Genomic DNA, 20,338 nt, shown 5'->3' with positions numbered 1-20,338 from the left:
AGGTCTTCTGCCCATTATTCGATTGGGTGGTTTGTTTTTTCTTATTGAATTGTATGAGCTGTTTGTATATTTTGGAAATTAAGCCCTTATCAGTCACATGATTTGCAAATACTTTCTGCCAGTCCATGTTTTGCTTATGGTTTCCTTTTTGTTTTGCTTATGGTTTCCTTTTTGTTTTGCTTATGGTTTCCTTTGTTGCACAAAAGTTTATAAGTTTGAGTAGATGCCATTCGTTTATTTTTGCTTTCACTGCTATTGCCTAAGTGACCCAACCTTTATTTAATTCTGTTCATTAAATTCCAGGCGTCTGACTTAGATGCAGAATGCAAAAAGTTTCCTATCAGTAATTAATTGGCTGTTGAACTATGAGCATTTTGGTATCATCTTGCTGTCTATTCTTTGCCTGAACTTTATGCTCTTTAAAATGACCTGAGAATCTGAGGTCTATTTGAGCTGTTCTCCATGAGAACAGCTGACCAGTCATAACTTTTCACTCCTCAGTCATCCCACAAGTGATTTTTGAGTACCTATCATGTGCTGGACATTATTTAAGCACTGATGATAGAATAGTAACCTAAGTAATTCTTCTTATAATGGGACTAATTCTAGTGGAGTGAGATAGATCATAAAACATCAAATGAAAAATAAGTTGGAGATACAAGTCTGGAATTCAGGAAAGAGACCCAAGTTGTAAATAAAAATTTTTTGAAGTAATTAGCACAGATGATATTTAAGCATGAAACTGGAAAAGTTCCCCAAGGGAGTGTCCTAAAAGAAACAAAAAGTCAGAGAACCCAATCCTGGGCATTAGTTCATGAGGAGATAGGGAGATGAGGAAGAACTAGCCAAGGGGGCTGAGAAGGAATGACCAGAAATGTAGGAGAAAACCAGAGGAGTGTGGTGTCTCACTGAGTGAAGATGCTGTTTTGAGGTCTTTGCCCCGTTCGTTAGGGTTACGGCAGACAGTGAGTTTTTTGTTTTGCATTGATGGGTGACATCAGTTGGGTAAATGAGAGTGTCTTGAACAGCCTGAGGAGGCCTCATGGAAGAAGGATTATTCATTGAGGTTCTGAAGGATGAGTAGGTTCTAATGGGATACAAATGGGAAAGAATATTGCAAGATAAGGAGAATATGCAGGCAAAGATCTAGAATCAGGAATATTGTATTTGGAGGAGGCACGGGTAGAGGAGAGGGCGGTGCTTGGGAGACGGGAACTTAGAGAGGGGAAGTATGGCTAAATCAGAGGGCCTGGAATGGAGAGTGTGGACTTACCCTAAATAAAGATAAAACCCTAGATGCTTAATCCAGTGGTCCTGATGTTGCCCCCCCAGAGGACACTTGGCAATGTCTGCAGACATTTTTGATTGTCTGTGGGTTGGGGTGCTACTGGCATCTAGTGAGTAGAGGCCAGAGATCCTTCTAACATATGCTACAGTGCGTAAGACAGACCTCACAACAAAGAATTATCTGACCTAAAATGTTGATGGTTTTGAGGCTGAGAAACCCTACCCCAAAGCGCTTTACTACACCCCTCTTTTTTGGCAATGGACACTTGCAGCTGTACATGTTGTCGGTTGCTTTAAAGTTTCAAAGTTTAAACAATGAGCTGCTATTTCTTCCCTGCCTTTCTCATTTTTCTTTATTCTAGACATTAAAGTTAAAAATTTTTCGCATTATATTCCAATGTGATAGATGAGAGGATGGTAAGTGTTAAGTCTGGTTTTTTCCTCACTTAATTTCTAACATTCTATCCAGTTATACAATGGACTTTTACTTCCCCATTCCTTTGTCTGTTATGCTTACAAAAAACTGAACAGTGCAATTAAATGTAGTTTTGTGGCCCTTACTGTGATCTTAATGGGATAACCTTTATGCCTCATGCTAGTGAGGTATTTTTCATTTCCTGCAAAGTATGACAGCAGGTGCTAAGCAGAGTATGCAGCATAGAGTTTTGTTTAAAAGACAGCAGAAGGTAAGAGCCAAGTGTTTGCATCACAATTACAAATACTGAAACAAAAAGAGGTGATGTAGAAGGCAAAGATGCTCATCATTTCCACAGTGAAGATTAGGAACAAGAGAGACAACCTCGGGTGTGTTGAGTATAAAAATGGGCAGTGGTCCTCCAGGAAGTGAAGCCATTCCTCTCTTTTCCAGTGCTATATGTTCCACATGTATGTCGGGGTACGTGCCGGAGGGGGTATCGGTGATGAAATCGAAGACCCAGCCGGCGATGAATATGAGATCTATCGAATCATCTTTGACATCACCTTCTTCTTCTTTGTAATTGTCATTCTCTTGGCCATAATACAAGGTAAGCATCATCCTTAAGAAGATCTAGAATTTGACCTACATATTTTTGAAGCTAACACTAAAGACGGGGTAAGAATATCAGGTGTTTCCTAGAAAAGCCAAATAGAACTCTTCCATTCAGTGTTTCTTCATTGGAAATCTGTAGAGGGAAAAACAAAGAAGCAAAGGACCTTGCTCTAGCAGGGAGATGGCCTCCTTTCAAATAACAGAATGGAAAGAGCACTTTCCTGGGTCTGATTTCCTGCCCTGCCGCTGACGACCTTTACAACTAGTGGTCGGTGAGCCATTTAGACTCTTCGGGTTTATCACATGGAAATTATATAAAGCTCTAAGCCATGGGTTATTGAAAAGATTTCTTTGAAAATGATGTCTGTTCCGTGTGCCCTGGGAGCAAAATGTTGTTCTTCACATTTGAAGAAACTGAGCCATAGTAAGTCTAAGTAACTTGGCTGAAGTGTACAGCTGAAAAGTGTCAGGGCTGGAATCCAAAGGCCACAGGGTCTGGACCCAGAGCCGTCATGTGCAACCACCGTGCCATGTTGACCCATTCGATCTTCCTTTTACTCCAAGGGAACTTGGAGCGGGTAGTTTTTTCCTCTCCTTTTATTCCAAGGTAACTTTTTTTTCCCTCAGAAAAATCACTCATGTTGTCTTCTTCTGCTTACACATTTATCCTAGCTTGAATCTATAAATGGGATATTATCCTCTAAGTTCCACAGGCAAAAAAATGATACCCTTTTTTCAGTAAAGTACAGGAACACCTTTAAAGGATTCATAACCCTTCCTTTATGTCTTTATGGAGCGTAACAATAATGTGTTTAGAAGAGGGCAAAGTCATATAAAACACTTGGAAGAAAACATACAGCCCGGCAAGTCACAGGAGAAAAGGGAACAAAGCAGCAGGAAGCCGTTAGTTGCTGATTGCTGCAGTTAATAACGTTGCAGAAAGTTTATTGATGACGAACTTGTGAAAAAAAATGATTTGAGGTAAATTCCGCACAGTTAATATGGGCATGTTTGATTTGCAAATTAGCACTTGAAAATCTTATTAGTGGCATTTTCTGTACTTTATGACCATCAATCTCCATTGCTCCTTCTTGGCGTGAAGCAGGTAGTAACATACCATTTATTGATGCCAAGGTAACCCAAGGTTTTTCCTGCTGTCACCTCATTTTTAAACCCCTTTTCAGGCAGTATGTATGTGCCCTGGGAACTGCATGTATGTCTGCCCCCCAAAGAGAGAACGTTGCTGCCCTCATAGGAGTATCTGGTGTGCGCTCACATCTTCTGCCAAGCGCTGAGCATCTCTCAGTGTCATGGTCCCTTTCCTTGGGAGGCTTAGCCAAGGGGCTGTGAATTTCATTATCCTTCTCTGGTTGATAGATTAAATCCCATCTTTACTGAACACTAGGTTTAATTATCGATGCTTTTGGGGAGCTAAGAGACCAACAGGAACAGGTCAAAGAAGACATGGAGGTGAGTCTCTCCGTTTCTGACTCTGCGTTTTTGTTGTTGTGGACACTGCCTGTCCCCACTGTCTTTTATCAAAGAATGACGACTGTGGGAGAAGGGGGAGGGACATGAACGATGCATGGCTTCATTGGCCTGTTTTTGATTCAGGCAATACACGTAGTTGAGCACTGTTGCTAGGCTGTGTGGTGGGCTCCAGGTACATACAAACAGTAGTATGGCGCCATCTGCCCCTCCAGGAGGGGGAGACCATTCATTCAAAATGGGGGATTTGCTGACAAATAAGTAAACAGGACATCATGAGCAGTGTGATGAGCCCTTTATAGGAGGAAACCCTGAGTGCTGGCGTCTCTGGGGCTGGTGTCTAATTTCCTCTTGTATGATCAGGGGCGTACTTAAAAGAAGGGATGCCCAAGCTGAGGCCTGAAGATTGCAGAGGTGTGGATTTGAGAGAGAGAGAGAGAGAGAGAGAGAGAGCGAGCGAGCGAGCACAGGCCAGTTTTAGGCCACCTCCCCACCCCGCCATGCCCTGCCATGCCCATCACCAGGGGTACCATTCACATTGGATTCTGTGAAAACGTCACTGCCTGACGTTCTATATACCAAGACTCTGACTTTAGGGGATTTGATATGCAGATTTTTTTTCTTGGAAGCATAACTGGTTCAGGATGAAGCATGACTTTCTAGTAAAGGGGCTGGAGAAGAAGGCCAGCTAATTAAGAGTCTAATCATGCATTTGAGAAATTTACAGTGTGACTTACAGGCTGGGAAGCAAGAAAAGGGTTTTAAGCGGGGCAGTGAGGTGATCAGATTTTACATTTTAAAAAGATAACTATAGATTAAAATAGGGGGCGTGAGCTCGACACTGGCACACCCAGGGATAGGGAAGCAGCTGTCAGCATTTTCTAGGTAGGAGATGATGAGGCTTTTGCTAAAGAAGTGCCACTGAGGATGCAGGAGCCCAGTGGATTCAAGCAGTACTTTGGCATGAAAAGAACTTGGTGATTGGCCAGATGCAGAGGATGAAGAGTTTGGAGCAAGCGGGGATGTTACTGAGGTTCTGTCCAGCATGAGCCTCTAGGAAGAAGCACGGTGGCTCAGTTACACACAGAGTGACCTAGAGAGGTAACAGAGAGGAAGGGCAGTTTCCTGGGGAAAGCTGTTAAGTGGGAACCTGTTTAGTTAAGAGACACTGAACTGTGTACAAGACTGGATTGCTGAATGGAGCCTTTCTGCTGTCAGCAGCTGTTGATCAGTAAGGCAGGGAGAATTATAAATTACCTTAATCATCTTGATTCTAGGCTCTCGCATCTAGGGCATCATAAACATGCCTCTGACAGTATGAAACAGCTTCTAATTTGCAGGGAAGATGAGCATCTGGAGCCACATGAGGACAATAATTATTGAATTCATTTGAGTTGATGCACAGGAGATGCTAATGATAAAATGGAAGGCCTGCTTCTCCCTGGGTTTTGGGTACCAGGCCTGCAGATGGCAGACCTAGCGGGTGAAGAGAGAGATGGATGGGATGGGAGGGAAGTGGAGAGAGCAGCTGTTCTGTTTCTAGAGTGGACTGTCATCCCAGTACATGTATATTGGTTGTGTGCCTAGCACGATGCCTGGCATGTGGCGGACCTTCTCTGAATCGTTGATTCAACACCTCACAGCTTGGTATTTGGTTTGGTCCTCCCCAGATGGAAGGAATTTGTGCCTCCCCACTTCCACCAGCCTGGTCATCAGACTTGTCTAGGATAGATACCAAGTTTGTGGTTTCAGTTGAGGACACATTCAGTCCTACCTAGATAACTTGAGCCAGTGTAATGAACAAGAGTGATCACCAAGCCTGGGCGTGTTCACTTAGGCTGGAGAAAAGAAGAAGACATTGCTTTGCTTTTCAGCCATCATCATCTTGTTCTCTTCTTTCTGCCTCTGTTACTTCTTGCTGTTGGTTCCTATGTCATTTAAACCCCACGGCAAGATGTAGTGGTGGCAACAGTTAAATTGATACTCAGGGGCTTGGCACAGTCTTCTGGGATGACGTTTTACGTAGACCGAATAACCCAAGTAGCTGCCCGAGTGGTGTTTTCCTTTTGTTTTGCTTTCTGAACTCTGACCTTTGAATACTGCCTTTGTCTTCTAGACCAAGTGCTTCATCTGTGGGATAGGCAATGATTACTTCGACACTGTGCCCCATGGCTTTGAAACCCACACTTTACAGGAACACAACTTGGCCAATTATCTGTGAGTGTGCCTGACTCGGACTCCCCTACCTCTCCTGATACCCAGGCATCCCCCACCTCAGCAAGCTGGAGAAACAGGACAGAGAGCGCCTCTCGGAGGGAAAGACCCACAGCTAGTGGTTATTTTGACTTAGGAAATGAAGTTGCAGCCCTCCACGTGAACAATACCTTCTAGAACATGAAATGAAAAGGTGGAAAGGATGAGCAGAATATGTACCAAGCCTCTCAGAGAGCTTGGGCCATGTTTTCCATTTCGAACAGGAATGCTCCAGCTGCTCCCTAGAGATATGTGAATCTTCATTTCTCTTTTCTGAAGAACCACAGACCCCTTTAGGCACCACTGGAAACAGTTAAATGTTGTATTTTTTTTTTTAATACATAGAAATCTGGCTATTACTTGAGACTAGCCAAAACTGTACTTCAGTACAATATTATTTCTTAATCTGTTTCTAACCTGATTTTAATATCTAACAGAAAAGATATAGAAAAAAAAAGAAAAGATATAGAGTAGCATTGTAGCAATTTAAAAAAAAGTGGGTTTTGGAATTCACAAGTGTGCAATATTAGACAAGTTATTGAACCTTTTTAATTATTGGTTTTCCAAAAGAGGATTTCAATTCCTGCTCCATGAGTGAATGTGGAAACAGTTGCAGGCAGGGTCTGGCACTGAGCCTGGTATAAAGCAGCTCCCAAGAGGTATAACTTGATCTGTGAACACATTATAGCTCCTTTGAAAAAAATATTTTAAAAGCTGATTGATTATGCTTTTGGTCCCCATGGCTTTTTTTTTTTTTTTGGCCCTGCAGGTTTGACCCATTTATTTTCTCTGCCATGAAGAGTTATTAGTCCATAGCAGAATCAGAAGTATCTGTTTATGCTGATATTTCCGTACAATCCATTTCTGATTACTCTCTCTGTATCTGTAGGTTTTTTCTGATGTATCTCATAAACAAAGACGAAACAGAGCACACAGGACAGGTAGGTAAACAGTGACCATACATCATCTAAAAGAAATGATAAAAGAACCTCTGCATTTTGGAATGTGTACATTAAACATTAATATTGGAATTACTTTCAGATATTAGTCATGGTATCTTAGTATAAAATTCCCGTTATCCTGGATGTGTATGCAAAGATTGCTGTAGTAGAAAAAGTAAAATTAGAATTGCACATTTATTAGCTGAAAATGCTGAGTTTGGGTTTTGATAATTATAATATACTTGATTGCTTAATCAGATAGCAGATGATTTCAAATGAACTTCATTCAATAGTATTATGGTCATTTAAAAATAATTGCATATCCTGGGACAAGATGGCAGAGGAGAAGGACCTTGAGCTCACCTCCTCTCAGGAGCACACCAAAATCACAACTGAATGCTAAACAACCATTGGTAAAAAAGACTGGAACCTACCAAAAAAGATATTCTACATCCAAAGACAAAGAAGAAACCACAACGAGACAGTATAAGGGGTGCACCTGCAATATAATTAAATCCTATACCCACCCCAGGTGGGTGACCCACACACTGGAGAATAATTATATTGCAGAACTTCTCCCACAGGAGTGAGAGTTCTGAGCCCCATGTCAAGCTCCCCAGCCTTGGGGTCTGGCATCAGGAGGAGGACCCTCCCCCACCCCAGAGCACTTGACTTTGAAGCCAGCAGGGCTTGAATGCAGGAGCTCCAAAGAACTGTGCAAAAGAGAGATGCCACTCTTAGAGGGCACACACAAGGTCTTTGTGCCCCAGGACCCAGGGCAAGAGCAGTGACTTCACAGGAGCCTGGGCCAGACTTACCTGCTGGTCTTGGAGGGTCTCCTGGGGAAGCAGGTGCGGCTCACTACGGGGACAAGGACACTGTTAGATTCACTGGCCTGAGCTCTCCCAGAGGCCGCCATTTTGGCACCAAGACCTGGCTCCACCCAACACCCAAACCACCAACAGGGTGGGAACGCAGACCCACCCATCAGCAGACAGGCTGCCTGAAGACTTCCTGAGTCCACAGCCACCTCTAGACACGCCCCTTACGTGGCCAGCCCACTAGAGGGCCAAGACCCAGCTCCATCCACCAGTGGAGAGGCACCAGTTCCTCCCACCAGGAAGCCTGCACAAGCCTCAGCCACCAGGGGGCAGACACCAGAAGGAAGAAAACTACAATCACCTCCACACTGTGGAACTGAGTCTGCAAACACAGGTCAGAAACTACCCTGGGACCACCTCGTCCCTGGCCTGTGGTGATGAGAGGGGAGTGTACTGCTAGGACACATAGGACATCCCCTGCAGAGGGCCACTTCTCCAAGGTCAAGAAACATAACTGACCTTCCACATACACAAAAATACAAATAGAAATTCAGACAAATGAGATGGCAGAGGAATATGTTCCAGACGAAGGAACAAGATAAAACCCCAGAAGAACAACTAAGGGGCCTGGAGATAGGTAATCTACCTGAGAAAGAGTTGAGAGCAATGATCATAAAGATCCAAGAACTCAGGAAAAGAATGGATGCACAGAGTGAGAAGTAACAGGAAGTTTTTACCAGAGTTAGTTAGAAAATATAAATAACAACCAAACAATTGAACAATACAATAAGTGAAATGAAAAATACAGTAGAAGGAATTGATAGCAGAATAAATGAGGCAGAAGAATGGATAAGTGAGCTGGAAGATAGAGTGGTGGAAATTACTGTTTCAAAACTGAATAAAGAATGAAAAGAAATGAGGACAGTTTAAGTGGCCTCTGGGACAATGTCAAAGGCACCAACATTCACATTATAGGAACCCCAGAAAGGAGAGAGAGAGAGAAAGGGCCTGAGAAGATATCTGAAGAGATAATAGCTGAAAAATTCCCTACCATGGGAAAGGAAACAGTCACCTAAGTCCAAGAAATACAGAGTCTCAGGCAGGATTAACCCAAGGGGGAACACACCAAGACACACAATAATAAAATTGACAAAAATTAAAGAAAAATATTAAAAGCCACAATGGGAAAGCAACAAATAACATACAAAGGATTCCCCATAATACTATCAGTTGATTTCTCAGCAGAAACTCTGCAGGCCAGAAGGGAGTGGCATAATATATTTAAAGTGATGAAAGGGAAAAACCTACAACCATGAATGCTCTACACAGCAAGGCTCTCATTCAGATTTGATGGAGAAATCAAAAGTTTTACAGACAAGCAAAAGTTAAGAGAATTCAGCACCACCAAATCAGCTTTATAGCAAGTGCTAAAGGAACTTCTCTAGGCAGAAAGGAAAAGGCAACAACTAGGAAAAAAATTACAAAATGGGAAAGCTCACCTGTAAGGCAAACATACAGTAAAGGTAGGAAATCCTTCATACACAAATGGGATAACTAAACCAGTAATCATGAGAGGAGGAGAGTACAGATGTAGGATATTTGAAATGCATTTGAAATTAGGAGATCAGCAACTTAAAACAATCAAGTATATATATAGACTGCTATATCAAAACCTCATGGTAACCACAAGTCAAAAATCTATAATTGATATACACACATAAAAAAAGGAATTCAAACACAACACTAAAGATGGCCATCAAACAAGACAGGAGAACAAAATAGGAAAGGAAGAAAAGACCAACAAAAACAAATCCAAAACAATTAACAAAATGGCAATAAAAATATACATATTGATAATTTCCATAAATGTAAATAGATTAAATGCTCCAACCAAAGGACACAGAATGGGTGAATGGATACAAAAACAGGTCCCATATAAAGTCTGTGTACAAGAGACCCACTTCAGATCTAGGGACACATACAGACTGAAAGTGAGGGGATGGAAAAAGGTATTCCATGTAAATGGAAATCAAGAGTAGCAATACTCACACCAGTCAGAATGGCCATCATCAAAAAATCTAGAAACAATAAATGCTGGAGAGGGTGTGGAAAAAAGGGAACACTCTTGCACTGCTGGTGGGAATGTGAATTGGTACAGCCACTATGGAGAACAGTATGGAGGTTCCTTAAAAAACTAAAAATAGAAATACCATATGACCCAGCAATCCCACTACTGGGCACATACCCTTAGAAAACCATAATTCAGAAAGAGTCATGTACCAAAATGTTCATTGCAGCTCTATTTACAATAGCCCAGAGATGGAAACAACCTAAGTGTCCATCATCGGATGAATGGATAAAGAAGATGTGGCACATATATACAATGGAATATTACTCAACCATAAAAAGAAATGAAATTGAGCTATTTGTAATGAGGTGGATGGACCTAGAGTCTGTCATACAGAGTGAAGTAAGTCAGAAAGAGAAAGACAAATACCGTATGCTAACACATACATATGGAATTTAAGAAAAAAAAATGTCATGAAGAACCTAGGGGTAAGACAGGAATAAAGACACAGACCTACTAGAGAATGGACTTGAGGATATGGGGAGGGGGAAGGGTAAGCTGTGACAAAGCGAGAGCGTGGCACGGACATATATACACTACCAAACGTAAAATAGATAGCTAGTGGGAAGCAGCCGCATAGCACAGGGAGATCAGCTTGGTGCTATGTGACCACCTAGAGGAGTGGGATAGGGAGGGTGGGAGGCAGGGAGACGCAAGAGGGAAGAGATATGGGAACATATGTATATGTATAACTGATTCACTTTGTTATAAAGTAGAAACGAACACACCATTGTAAAGCAATTATACTCCAATAAAGATGTAAAAAAAATACTCAGATTAGACAAAATAGAGTTTAAAATAAAGGCTGCTATGAAAGACAAAGAATGACACAAAATAGTGATCAAGGGAATAATCCAAGAAGAAGATACAACCATTGTAAATATATATGCACCCAACATAGGAGCACCTCAATGTAGAAGGAAATGTTAACATACATAAAAGGAGTAATTGACAGTAACACAATATTAATGGGTGATTTTAACACCCCACTTACATCAATGGACAGATCATCCAGACAGAAAATCAATAAGGAAACACAGGCCTTAAATGACACATAAGACCAGATGGACTTCATTGATATTTATAGAGCATTCCGTCCGAAAGCAGCAGAATACATATTCTTTACAAGTGCACATGTAACATTCTCTAGGATAGATCTCATGCTGGGCTAAAAAGCAAGCCTCAGTAAATGCAAGAAAACTGAAATCATATCAAGCATCCTTTGTGACCACAATGCTATGGGATTAGAAATCAATTACAGGAATAAAACTGTAAAACACACAAACACATGGAGGCTAAACAATAAGTTACTAAACAACCAATGGATCACTGAAGAAATCAAAGAGGAAATTTAAAAAAAATACCTAGAAACAAATGACAAAAACTTGACAACCCAAAAACTATGGGATGCAGCAAAAGTATTTCTAAGAAGGAAGTTTATAGCAATACAGTCTAACCTCAGGAAACAAGAAAACTCTCAAACATCCTAACCTTACACCTAAAGCAACCAGAGAAAGAAGAACAAACAAAACCCAAATTTAGTAGGGCAGAAATCAAGATCAGAGCAGAAATAAATGAAATAGATACAAAGGAAACAATAGCAAAGATCAATGAAACTAAAAGCTGGTTCTTTGAGAAGATAAAATTGATAAACCTTTACCCAGATTCATCAAGAAAAAGAGAACTCAAATCAATAAAATTAGAAATGAAAAAGGAGAAGTCAGAATGGACACCAGAGAAATACAAAGGATCATGAGAGACTAGTACAAGCAACTATATGCCAATAAAAGGGAGAACCAGGAAGAAATGGACAAATTCTTAGAAAGGTACAACATTCCAAGACTGCGCCAAGCAAGAAATAGAACATATGGACAGATCAGTCACAAGTAGTGATATTGAAACTATGCTACCACCAACCAATGGATCACTGAAGAAATCAAAGGGGAAATTAAAAAATACCTAGAGACAAATGACAATGAAAACACGAGGTTCCAAAACCTACGGGATGCAGCAAAAACAGTTCTAAGAGAGAAGTGTATAGCCACGTAAACTTTATAGTTACAGCCATATAGGCTCGAGAACCAAAAAAATAATCTCAAATAAACAACCCAAACTTACACCTAAATCAACTCGAGAAAGACCAAACAAACCTCCAAGTTAGTAGAAGGAAAACAATCATAAAGATCAGAGCAGAAATAAATGAAATAGAGATGAAGGAAACAATAGAAAAGATCAATGAAACTAAAAGCTGGTTCCTTGAAAAGATAAACAGAACTGAATAAACCTTTAGCCAGATTCATCAAGAAAAAAAGGGAGGGCACCCAAATCAATAAAACTAGAAAAGGGAGATGTTACATAAGAAACCACAGGAACACAAAGGACCATAAGACACTAATACAAGAACTATATGCTAATAAATGGACAACCTAGAAGAAATGAACAACTTCTTAGAAAGGTACAAGGAATAAACAGAAATAGGAACAGACCAACTACAAGTACTATAATTGAACCTGTGATTTTAAAACTCCCAAAAAACAAAAGTCCAGGACCAGATGGCTTCACAGCAGAATTCTACCAAACATTTAGAGAAGAGTTAACACCTATCCTGAAACTAATCCAAAAAACTGCAGAGGGAGAAACAGTTTCAAACTCATTCTATGAGGCCACCATCAACCTGATACCAAAATCAGACAAAGATACCACACAAAAAAGTTACAGGCCAATATTACTGATGAACATAGACACAAAAATCCTCAATCAAACACTAGCAAACCAAATCCAACAATACATTAAAAGGATCATACACCATGATTGAGTGGGATTTATCCCAGGGATGCAATGGTTTTTCAATATTCCCAAATCAATCAGTGTAATACACCATATTAACAAATTAAAGGGTAGAGACCATATGTTCATCTCAATAGATGCAGAAAAAGCTTTTGATAAAGGTCAACATCCACTTATGACAAAAACACACCAGAAAGTAGGCACAGAGGGAACCTACCTCAACATAATAAAGCCCACATATGACAAATCCACAGCTAACATCACACTCAACGGTGAAAACCTAAAAGCATTTACTCTAAGATCAGAAACAAGACAAGGATGTCCACTCTCACTGCTATTATTCAACACAGTTTTGGAAGTCCTAGCCCCAGCAATCAGAGAAGAAAAAGCAATAAAAGGAATTCAAATTGGAAAAAAAAGTAAAACTGTCACTGTTTGTAAATGATGTGATATACTACACATAAAAAATCCTAACGATGCTACCAGAAAACTACTAGAGTTCATCAAGGAATCCAGTAAAATTGCAGGATACAAAATTAACACACAGAAATCTGTTGCATTTCTACACACTAACAACAAATAATCAGAAAGAGAAATTAGGAAACAATCCCATTACCTAAATGTCCAGCGACAAAGGAATGGGTAAAGAAGATGTGGTACATACATACAGTGGAATATGACTCAGCCATAAAAAAGAATGGAATAATGCTATTTGCAGCAACATGCATGGACCTAGAGATTGTCATACTGAGTGAAGTAAGACAGAGAAAGACAAATATCATATGATATCGCATATATATGTGGAATCTAAGAAAATGGGTCAAGTGAACTTATTTACAAAACAGAAATAGAGTCACAGATGTAAAAAAACAAATTTATGGTTACCAGGGGGGAAGGGGAGAGGGATAAATTGGGAGATTGGGATTGACATATACACACTACTATATGAGAAATAGATAATCAACAAGGACTTACTGTATAGCACAGGGAACTCTACTCAATACTCTGTAGTGACCTATATGGGAAAAGAATCTAAAAAAGAATGGATATATGTATATGTATAATTGATTCACTTGAGGAAACAATATTGTAAATCAACTACACTCTAATAAAAAGTTTAAAATAAAGGAATTTCATAAGGACAAAAACAAACAAAGGAAACAATCCCATTTACCATCGCATCAAAAAGAATAAAATACCTAGGAATAAACCTACCTAAGGAGGCAAAGACCTGTACTTCAAAACTATAAGATGCTGATGAAAGAAAACAAGATGACACAAAATGATGGAAAAATATACCATGTTCTTTGGTTGGAAGAATGAATATTGTCAGAATAAATAAACCAGGCTTTCCTAGTGGTACAGTGGTTAGGAGTCCACCTGCCAGCACAGGGGACATGGGTTTGAGCCCTGGTCCAGGAAGATCCCACATACCACAATGCAACTAGGCCCATGCGCCACAACTACTGAGCCTGTGCTCTGGAGCCTGCGAGCCACAACTACTTAAGCCAGTGTGCCTAGAGCCTGTGCTCTGCAACGGGAGAGACCACCGCAATGAGGCCCACGCACCACAATAAAGAGCAGCCCCTGCTCACCGCAACTAGAGAAAGCCTGCGTGAATCAATGAAGACCCAGCACAGCCAAAAATAAAATCAAATAAATTTTTTAAAAAATGAATAAACTACCCAAGGCAATCTAGAGATTCAGTGTAATCCCTATCAAATTACCAATGGCATTTTCAAAGAACTAGAACAAAAATTTTTTTAATTTGTATGGAGACACAAAAGGCCCCAAATAGTCAAAGCACTCTTGAGAAAGAAAGATGGAACTGGAGGCATCAGGCTCCCTGACTTCAGTCTACACTACAAAGCTACAGTAATCAAGACAGTATGGTACTGGCACAAAAACAGAAATATAGATCAATGGAACAGGATAGAAAGCCCAGAGATAAACCCACACACCTATGGTCAACTAATCGATGATTAAGGAGGCAAGAATATGCAATGGAGAAAAGACAGTCTCTTCAACAAGTGGTACTAGGAAAACTGGATAGCTACATGTAAAAGAATGAAATTAGAACACTACCTAACACCATACACAAAAATAAACTCAAAATAGATTAAAGACCTAAATGTAAGGCCGGATACTATGCAATTCCTAGAGGAAAACAGAGGCAGAACACTCTTTGACATAAATCACAGCAAGATCTTTTTAGATAACACCTCCTAGAGTAATGAAAATAAAAATAAAAATAAACAAATGGGACCTAATTAAATTTAAAAGCTTTTTCACAGCAAAGGAAACCATAAACAAAATGAAAAGACAACCCTCAGAATGGGAGAACATATTTGCAAACGAAGCAACCGACAAGGGATTAATCTCCAAAATACACAAACAGCTCATGCAGCTCAATATCAAAAAAAACAAACAACCCAATCAAAAAATGGATGGAAGACCTAAATAGACATTTCTCCAAAGAAGACATACAGATGGCCTAGAGGCACATGAAAAGATGCTCAACATCACTAATTATTAGAGAAATGCGAATCAAAACTACAATGAGGTATCACCTCACAATGGTCAGAATGGCCATCATCAAAAAACTCTATAAACAGTAAATGCTGGAGAGGATGTGGAGAAAGGGGGACCCTCCTACACTGTTGGTGCGAATGTTAATTGGTACAGCCACTATGGAGAATGGTATGGAGGTCCATCAAAAAACTAAAAATAGGGCTTCCCTGGTGGCGCAGTGGTTGAGAGTCCGCCTGCCGATGCAGGGGACACGCGTTCAAGCCCCGGTCTGGGAAGATCCCACATGCCGCGGAGCGGCTGGGCCCGTGAGCCATGGCCGCTGAGCCTGCACGTCCAGAGCCTGTGCTCCGCAACAGGAGAGGCCACAACAGTGAGAGACCTGCGTATCGCAAAAAAAAAAACAAAAAAAAACAACTAAAAATCGAACTACCATATGACCCAGAAATCCCACTACTGGGCATATACCCTGAGAAAACCATAATTCAAAAAGATGCATGCACCCCAATATTCATTGCAGCACTATTTACAATAGCCAGGACATGAAAGCAACCTAAATGTCCATCAGCAGAGGAATGGATAAAGATGTGGCACATGTATACAATGGAATATTACTCAGCCATAAAAAAGAATGAAATAGTGCCATTTGCAGAGACGTGGATAGACCCAGAGACTGTCATACAGAGTGAAGTAAATCAGAGAAAGAAAAAATATCATGGAATATCACTTATACATGGAATCTAGAAAAATGGTACAGATGAACTTATTTGCAAAGCAGAAATGGAGACACAGATGTAGGGAACAAACTTATGGATATCAAGGGGGAAGGGGGGTTGGGATGAACTGAGAGATTAGGATTGACACATATACACTACTACGTATATAATAGATACCTAATGAGAACCTACTGTGTAACACAGGGAACTCTACTCCATGCTCCATGGTGACCTAAATGGGAAGGAAATCTAAAAAAGAGGGGATATATATATATATGTATATATATTCATAATTATATTCATAGTAATTATATTCATATAAGTAAATAAATAAATAAATTCACTTTGCTGTACAGCAGAAACTAATACAACATTGTAAAGCAGCTATATACTCCAATAACAATTAAAAAAAAAAGAAATCCCAGAAATAAACCAACGCACCTTTGGTCAATTAGTTTACAACAAAGGAGGTACAATATACAATGGAGAAAAGACGGTCTCTTCAATAAGTGCTGCTGGGAAAACTGGACAGCTACATGTAAAAGAATGAAATTAGAACACTCCCTAACACCATACACAAAAATAAACTCAAAATGGATTAAAGACCTAAATTTAAGCCTGGATACCGTGTAACTCCTAGAAGAAAACATAGGCAGAACACTCTGACATAAATCACAGCAATATCTTTTTGGATCTGTCTCCTAGTGTAATGGAAATAAAAACCAAAATAAACAAGTGGGACCTAACTAAACTTAACATCTTTTGAATAGCAAAGGAAGCCATAAACAAAATGGAAAGAAAACCTGCGGACTGGGAGTAAATATTTGCAAATGATGCAACTGACAAAGGATTCATCTCCAAAATATATAAACAGCTCCTACACCTTAATATCAAAAAAAACCACCAACCCAATCAAAAATGGGCAGAAGACCTAAATAGGTGTTTCTCTAAAGAAGACATACAGATAGCCAAAAAGCACATGAAAATATGCTCAGCATTACTAATTATTAGAGAACTGTAAATCAAAACTACAATGAGGTATCACCTCGCACCGGTCAGAATGGCTGTCATCAAGAAGTCTACAAATAATAAATACAGAGAGGGTGTGGAGAAAAAGGAACCCTCCTACACTGTTGGTGGGATTGTAAATGGGTACAGCCACTATGGAGAACAGTATGGAGGATCATTAAAAAACTAACAATAGAGCTACCATATGATCCTGCAGTTCCACTCCTGGGTATATATCTGGAGAAAACCATTAATTTGAAAAGATACATGTACCCCAATGTTCACTACAGCACTATTTACAATAGCCAAGACATTGAAACAACCTAAATGTCCACTGACAAATGAGTGGATACAGAAGATGTGACACACACACATGCGCACACGCACATCTGCTGATTTTCTGAACTGCCAGCGTTATATGCTTTCTCGGAGCAGTGAAGCTGTGTTTCTGAAGACTTGAAGATGTAACACACACACATGCATGCACAATGGAATATTACTTGGGCATAAAAAAATTATGAAATAATGCTTTTTGCAGCAACATGAATGGACCTAGAGATTATGATACTAAGTTAAGTAAGTCAGACAAAGACAAAAATCATATGATATCTCTTATATGTGGAACCAAAAATAAAATGATACAAATAAATTTATATACAAAACAGAAACAGAGCCACAGACACAGAAAACATATCTATGGTTACCAAAGAGGAAAGGAGTGGAAGGGATAAATTAGGAGTTTGTGATTAACATATACACACTACTATATATAAAATAGATAGCAACAAATACCTACTGTATAGCAGAGGGAACTATTCTCAATATTTTGTAATAACCTATAAGGGAAAATAATCTGAGAAAAAAATATATGTATGTGTATAACTGAATCACTTAGCTGTACACCTGAAACTAACAACACTGTAAATCAACTATACTTCAATTTTTAAAATTAAAATAAATAAATAATTGCATTAAATGTTTAAGGTTCTACCCGAGCTATTTGAAATTCTCCCTCCACAAATATTCACCTGCGATTGTTAATAGTTTGAATTTGAATGGACAATTAAACAAAAATAATAGTTTTAAGGAACCCTCAAACTCGTATATCACAAATAGGTTTTTATCATTATTATATTACAGTCAGGATGAAGATTGATTATTTATTAGTAGAAATAAATAAGACCTGGTATAGTTAGGAACTATCTAAATGAATTTGGGATTATAACTATGTGTAATACACCATTATACGTATGTGATATATATATATGTATATAAAATAACAAATTTGACTCTCTATCTTATATTTTGTGGTAACACAGAGATCCTAGGGAAAGACATGTTCTTAACACATTGCCTTTACTTTTACAGGAATCTTATGTTTGGAAGATGTATCAAGAAAGGTGCTGGGAATTTTTCCCGGCTGGGGATTGTTTCCGGAAACAGTACGAAGACCAGCTAAATTAATCTCAGTCCCAGATCACCTCCGAAAACAAAAACACACACACACGCTCTCTCTGTCTTTGTCTCTGTTCTTCTGTTTCTAGACTCTCTCTCTCTCTCTGTTCCCTTGGAAACATCTGCTGATTTTCTGAATTGCCAGCGTTATATGCTTTCTCGGAGCAGTGAAGCTGTGTTTCTGAAGACTTGACTGTGCTTTTTCCCCCACCTAGTGTATTTTCTTTGAGAATAATGACTGAAGAATAATCTAAATTCATACAAGGACAAAATATGAACTTTGGAAAGAAAACCATTCTGGAGACTCTCAATCGTTACACACACAGATTTCCTTCTGAGACTCCTGGAAATCAGCTTGCACTATGGGACTTTCACAGAGAAGCGTGGCAGCCACACTCATCCGGCCTCTTTATTTCACCATCCAGAAAGGAATTCTCTAATGGTCACAGAGCACTGTAGCACTTACCAGATTGCTGTGGACACCAGTTACGAAGGGAAATAGTGCCTTACTATATGTGGGTTGAGCTATGCAGAAGATATGTGCATGAAAAAACATCTTTATTTTCTTTATGTCGACTTTTTTTCTTAGTTAGATTGATTTTTGTGAGGTTTTTTTTTTTTTTTCTTTCATGCTTTTCTTTGGTGGGGGAGGGTAAGAAAAGCAGTTTGCGTGCACCTTTTAAAAAAGACGGGTGGCCTGTCTCAGGATGAGAGGAGGTTCTTCTTATTCATCCAGATTCCCATTTCCCCTCCCCCTGTGCTCCTGCTCTTATTTTGGTAATGCTCTGATGCAATATTGCAACTTTATGAAATCTTTGTATGAAAACAAAAAGACTGCAAAAAATACACTTTCAAAAGAAATAATTCATTGCATGTTTATTATGCAAGTTTAAATGAACCAAGAAAACCTTCAGAAGCAAGTTGATCCACGTGAAAGAACTTTCATGATAATTATATTCATAGTAATAAAGTGTCGTGGGCTTAATTGTATATTTGGAGCCAGTGTCATCCACCAACAGTGTGATACATTATGAACTTGACAGTAGTTTTGGGTTTTTCTCTTTCTTTCGGCCACCTGTGATCAGTTGTGGATTAAGGACTTCTTGTCAGGCCATTTTTTTAATATCAAAGCTGAAGCAATATCCATTCAGGGATTTCATCAGTTGCATCAAAAAACATGGATAATAATATATCAATCACTCCATTTTGAGTCCTTTTAAATGTAATGCGAATCTTTACAAATAAAAAAGAGATTCAGAATGGAAGCAAGGTCATTTTGCAAATATTGGAGCTCTTTTATTACAAGGTCTGCTTGTTAATTTTAGAATTGTAAAACTGCTCTGATTAAACTATTTAACTTTCTCACCCTCTTTCTCCATTTCACTTATAACTGGGATGCATCAAAAAGCCTTGAAAGCCTTGAGTTTTTAAGTTGTGTGTGTCTAGCACCATCCAAACACTGCCTTAAGGCCTGTCATACGTCCCTGTAGCTAAGCAAGTTTTCTGCTTTTATGATTACGGAACCTCAGAGCTATGGAGTATTTTGAATCACCTAGCTCCACCCCTGTCATTTCCTTGTCTTGGGGTCATCCAGATTTCTTGGAAACCACCAATAACAGAAAAATCAGTCTCCCGAATCATTTTAATTTTTAATCAGCTTTCATTTTAGGAAGCTCTTCCTTATTCAGGGAAAATTCATTTCCATGCAACAATAGGGATTCATTTTCTGTCTTAATCTGGAAGAGGACTGGCACACCAGTAAGTGATATATGAAACGTTCCAGTGCTAATTGAACATATACTGTGTACCAAGGGCAGTGCTGGGTATCTACTGTCATTTTTCAGCCCATTGGCACAACATCACAGCTGTGGTACTTAGATTTTGCATTTGTCTTG

The 20,338-nt window shown here is 39.4% G+C and overlaps 1 protein-coding gene across 2 annotated transcripts in view; it reads left to right on the top strand.

Moving 5' to 3' along the window:
- RYR2 (ryanodine receptor 2) overlaps nucleotides 1-18,452 on the top strand; it is a gene marked incomplete at both ends in the record, with an annotated part of 724,637 nt that extends 706,185 nt beyond the window's left edge. For both annotated transcript variants that reach the window (XM_079725493.1, XM_079725494.1), the window contains 5 exons: nucleotides 2,156-2,312; nucleotides 3,723-3,787; nucleotides 5,922-6,022; nucleotides 6,948-6,999; nucleotides 18,357-18,452. In XM_079725493.1, the coding sequence (XP_079581619.1) occupies nucleotides 2,156-2,312; nucleotides 3,723-3,787; nucleotides 5,922-6,022; nucleotides 6,948-6,999; nucleotides 18,357-18,452 (471 nt within the window). The remainder of the gene's footprint in view (nucleotides 1-2,155; nucleotides 2,313-3,722; nucleotides 3,788-5,921; nucleotides 6,023-6,947; nucleotides 7,000-18,356) is intronic.
- Between the last annotated feature and the right edge of the window lie 1,886 nt (nucleotides 18,453-20,338).

The sequence above is a fragment of the Hyperoodon ampullatus genome (assembly GCF_949752795.1).
Source record: "Hyperoodon ampullatus genome assembly, chromosome: 1".
In the NCBI taxonomy this organism is placed as follows: Eukaryota; Metazoa; Chordata; class Mammalia; order Artiodactyla; family Ziphiidae; genus Hyperoodon; species Hyperoodon ampullatus.
The sequence above is the reverse complement of the archived record's forward strand: the minus strand, read 5'-3'. Positions and strand labels throughout refer to the sequence as shown.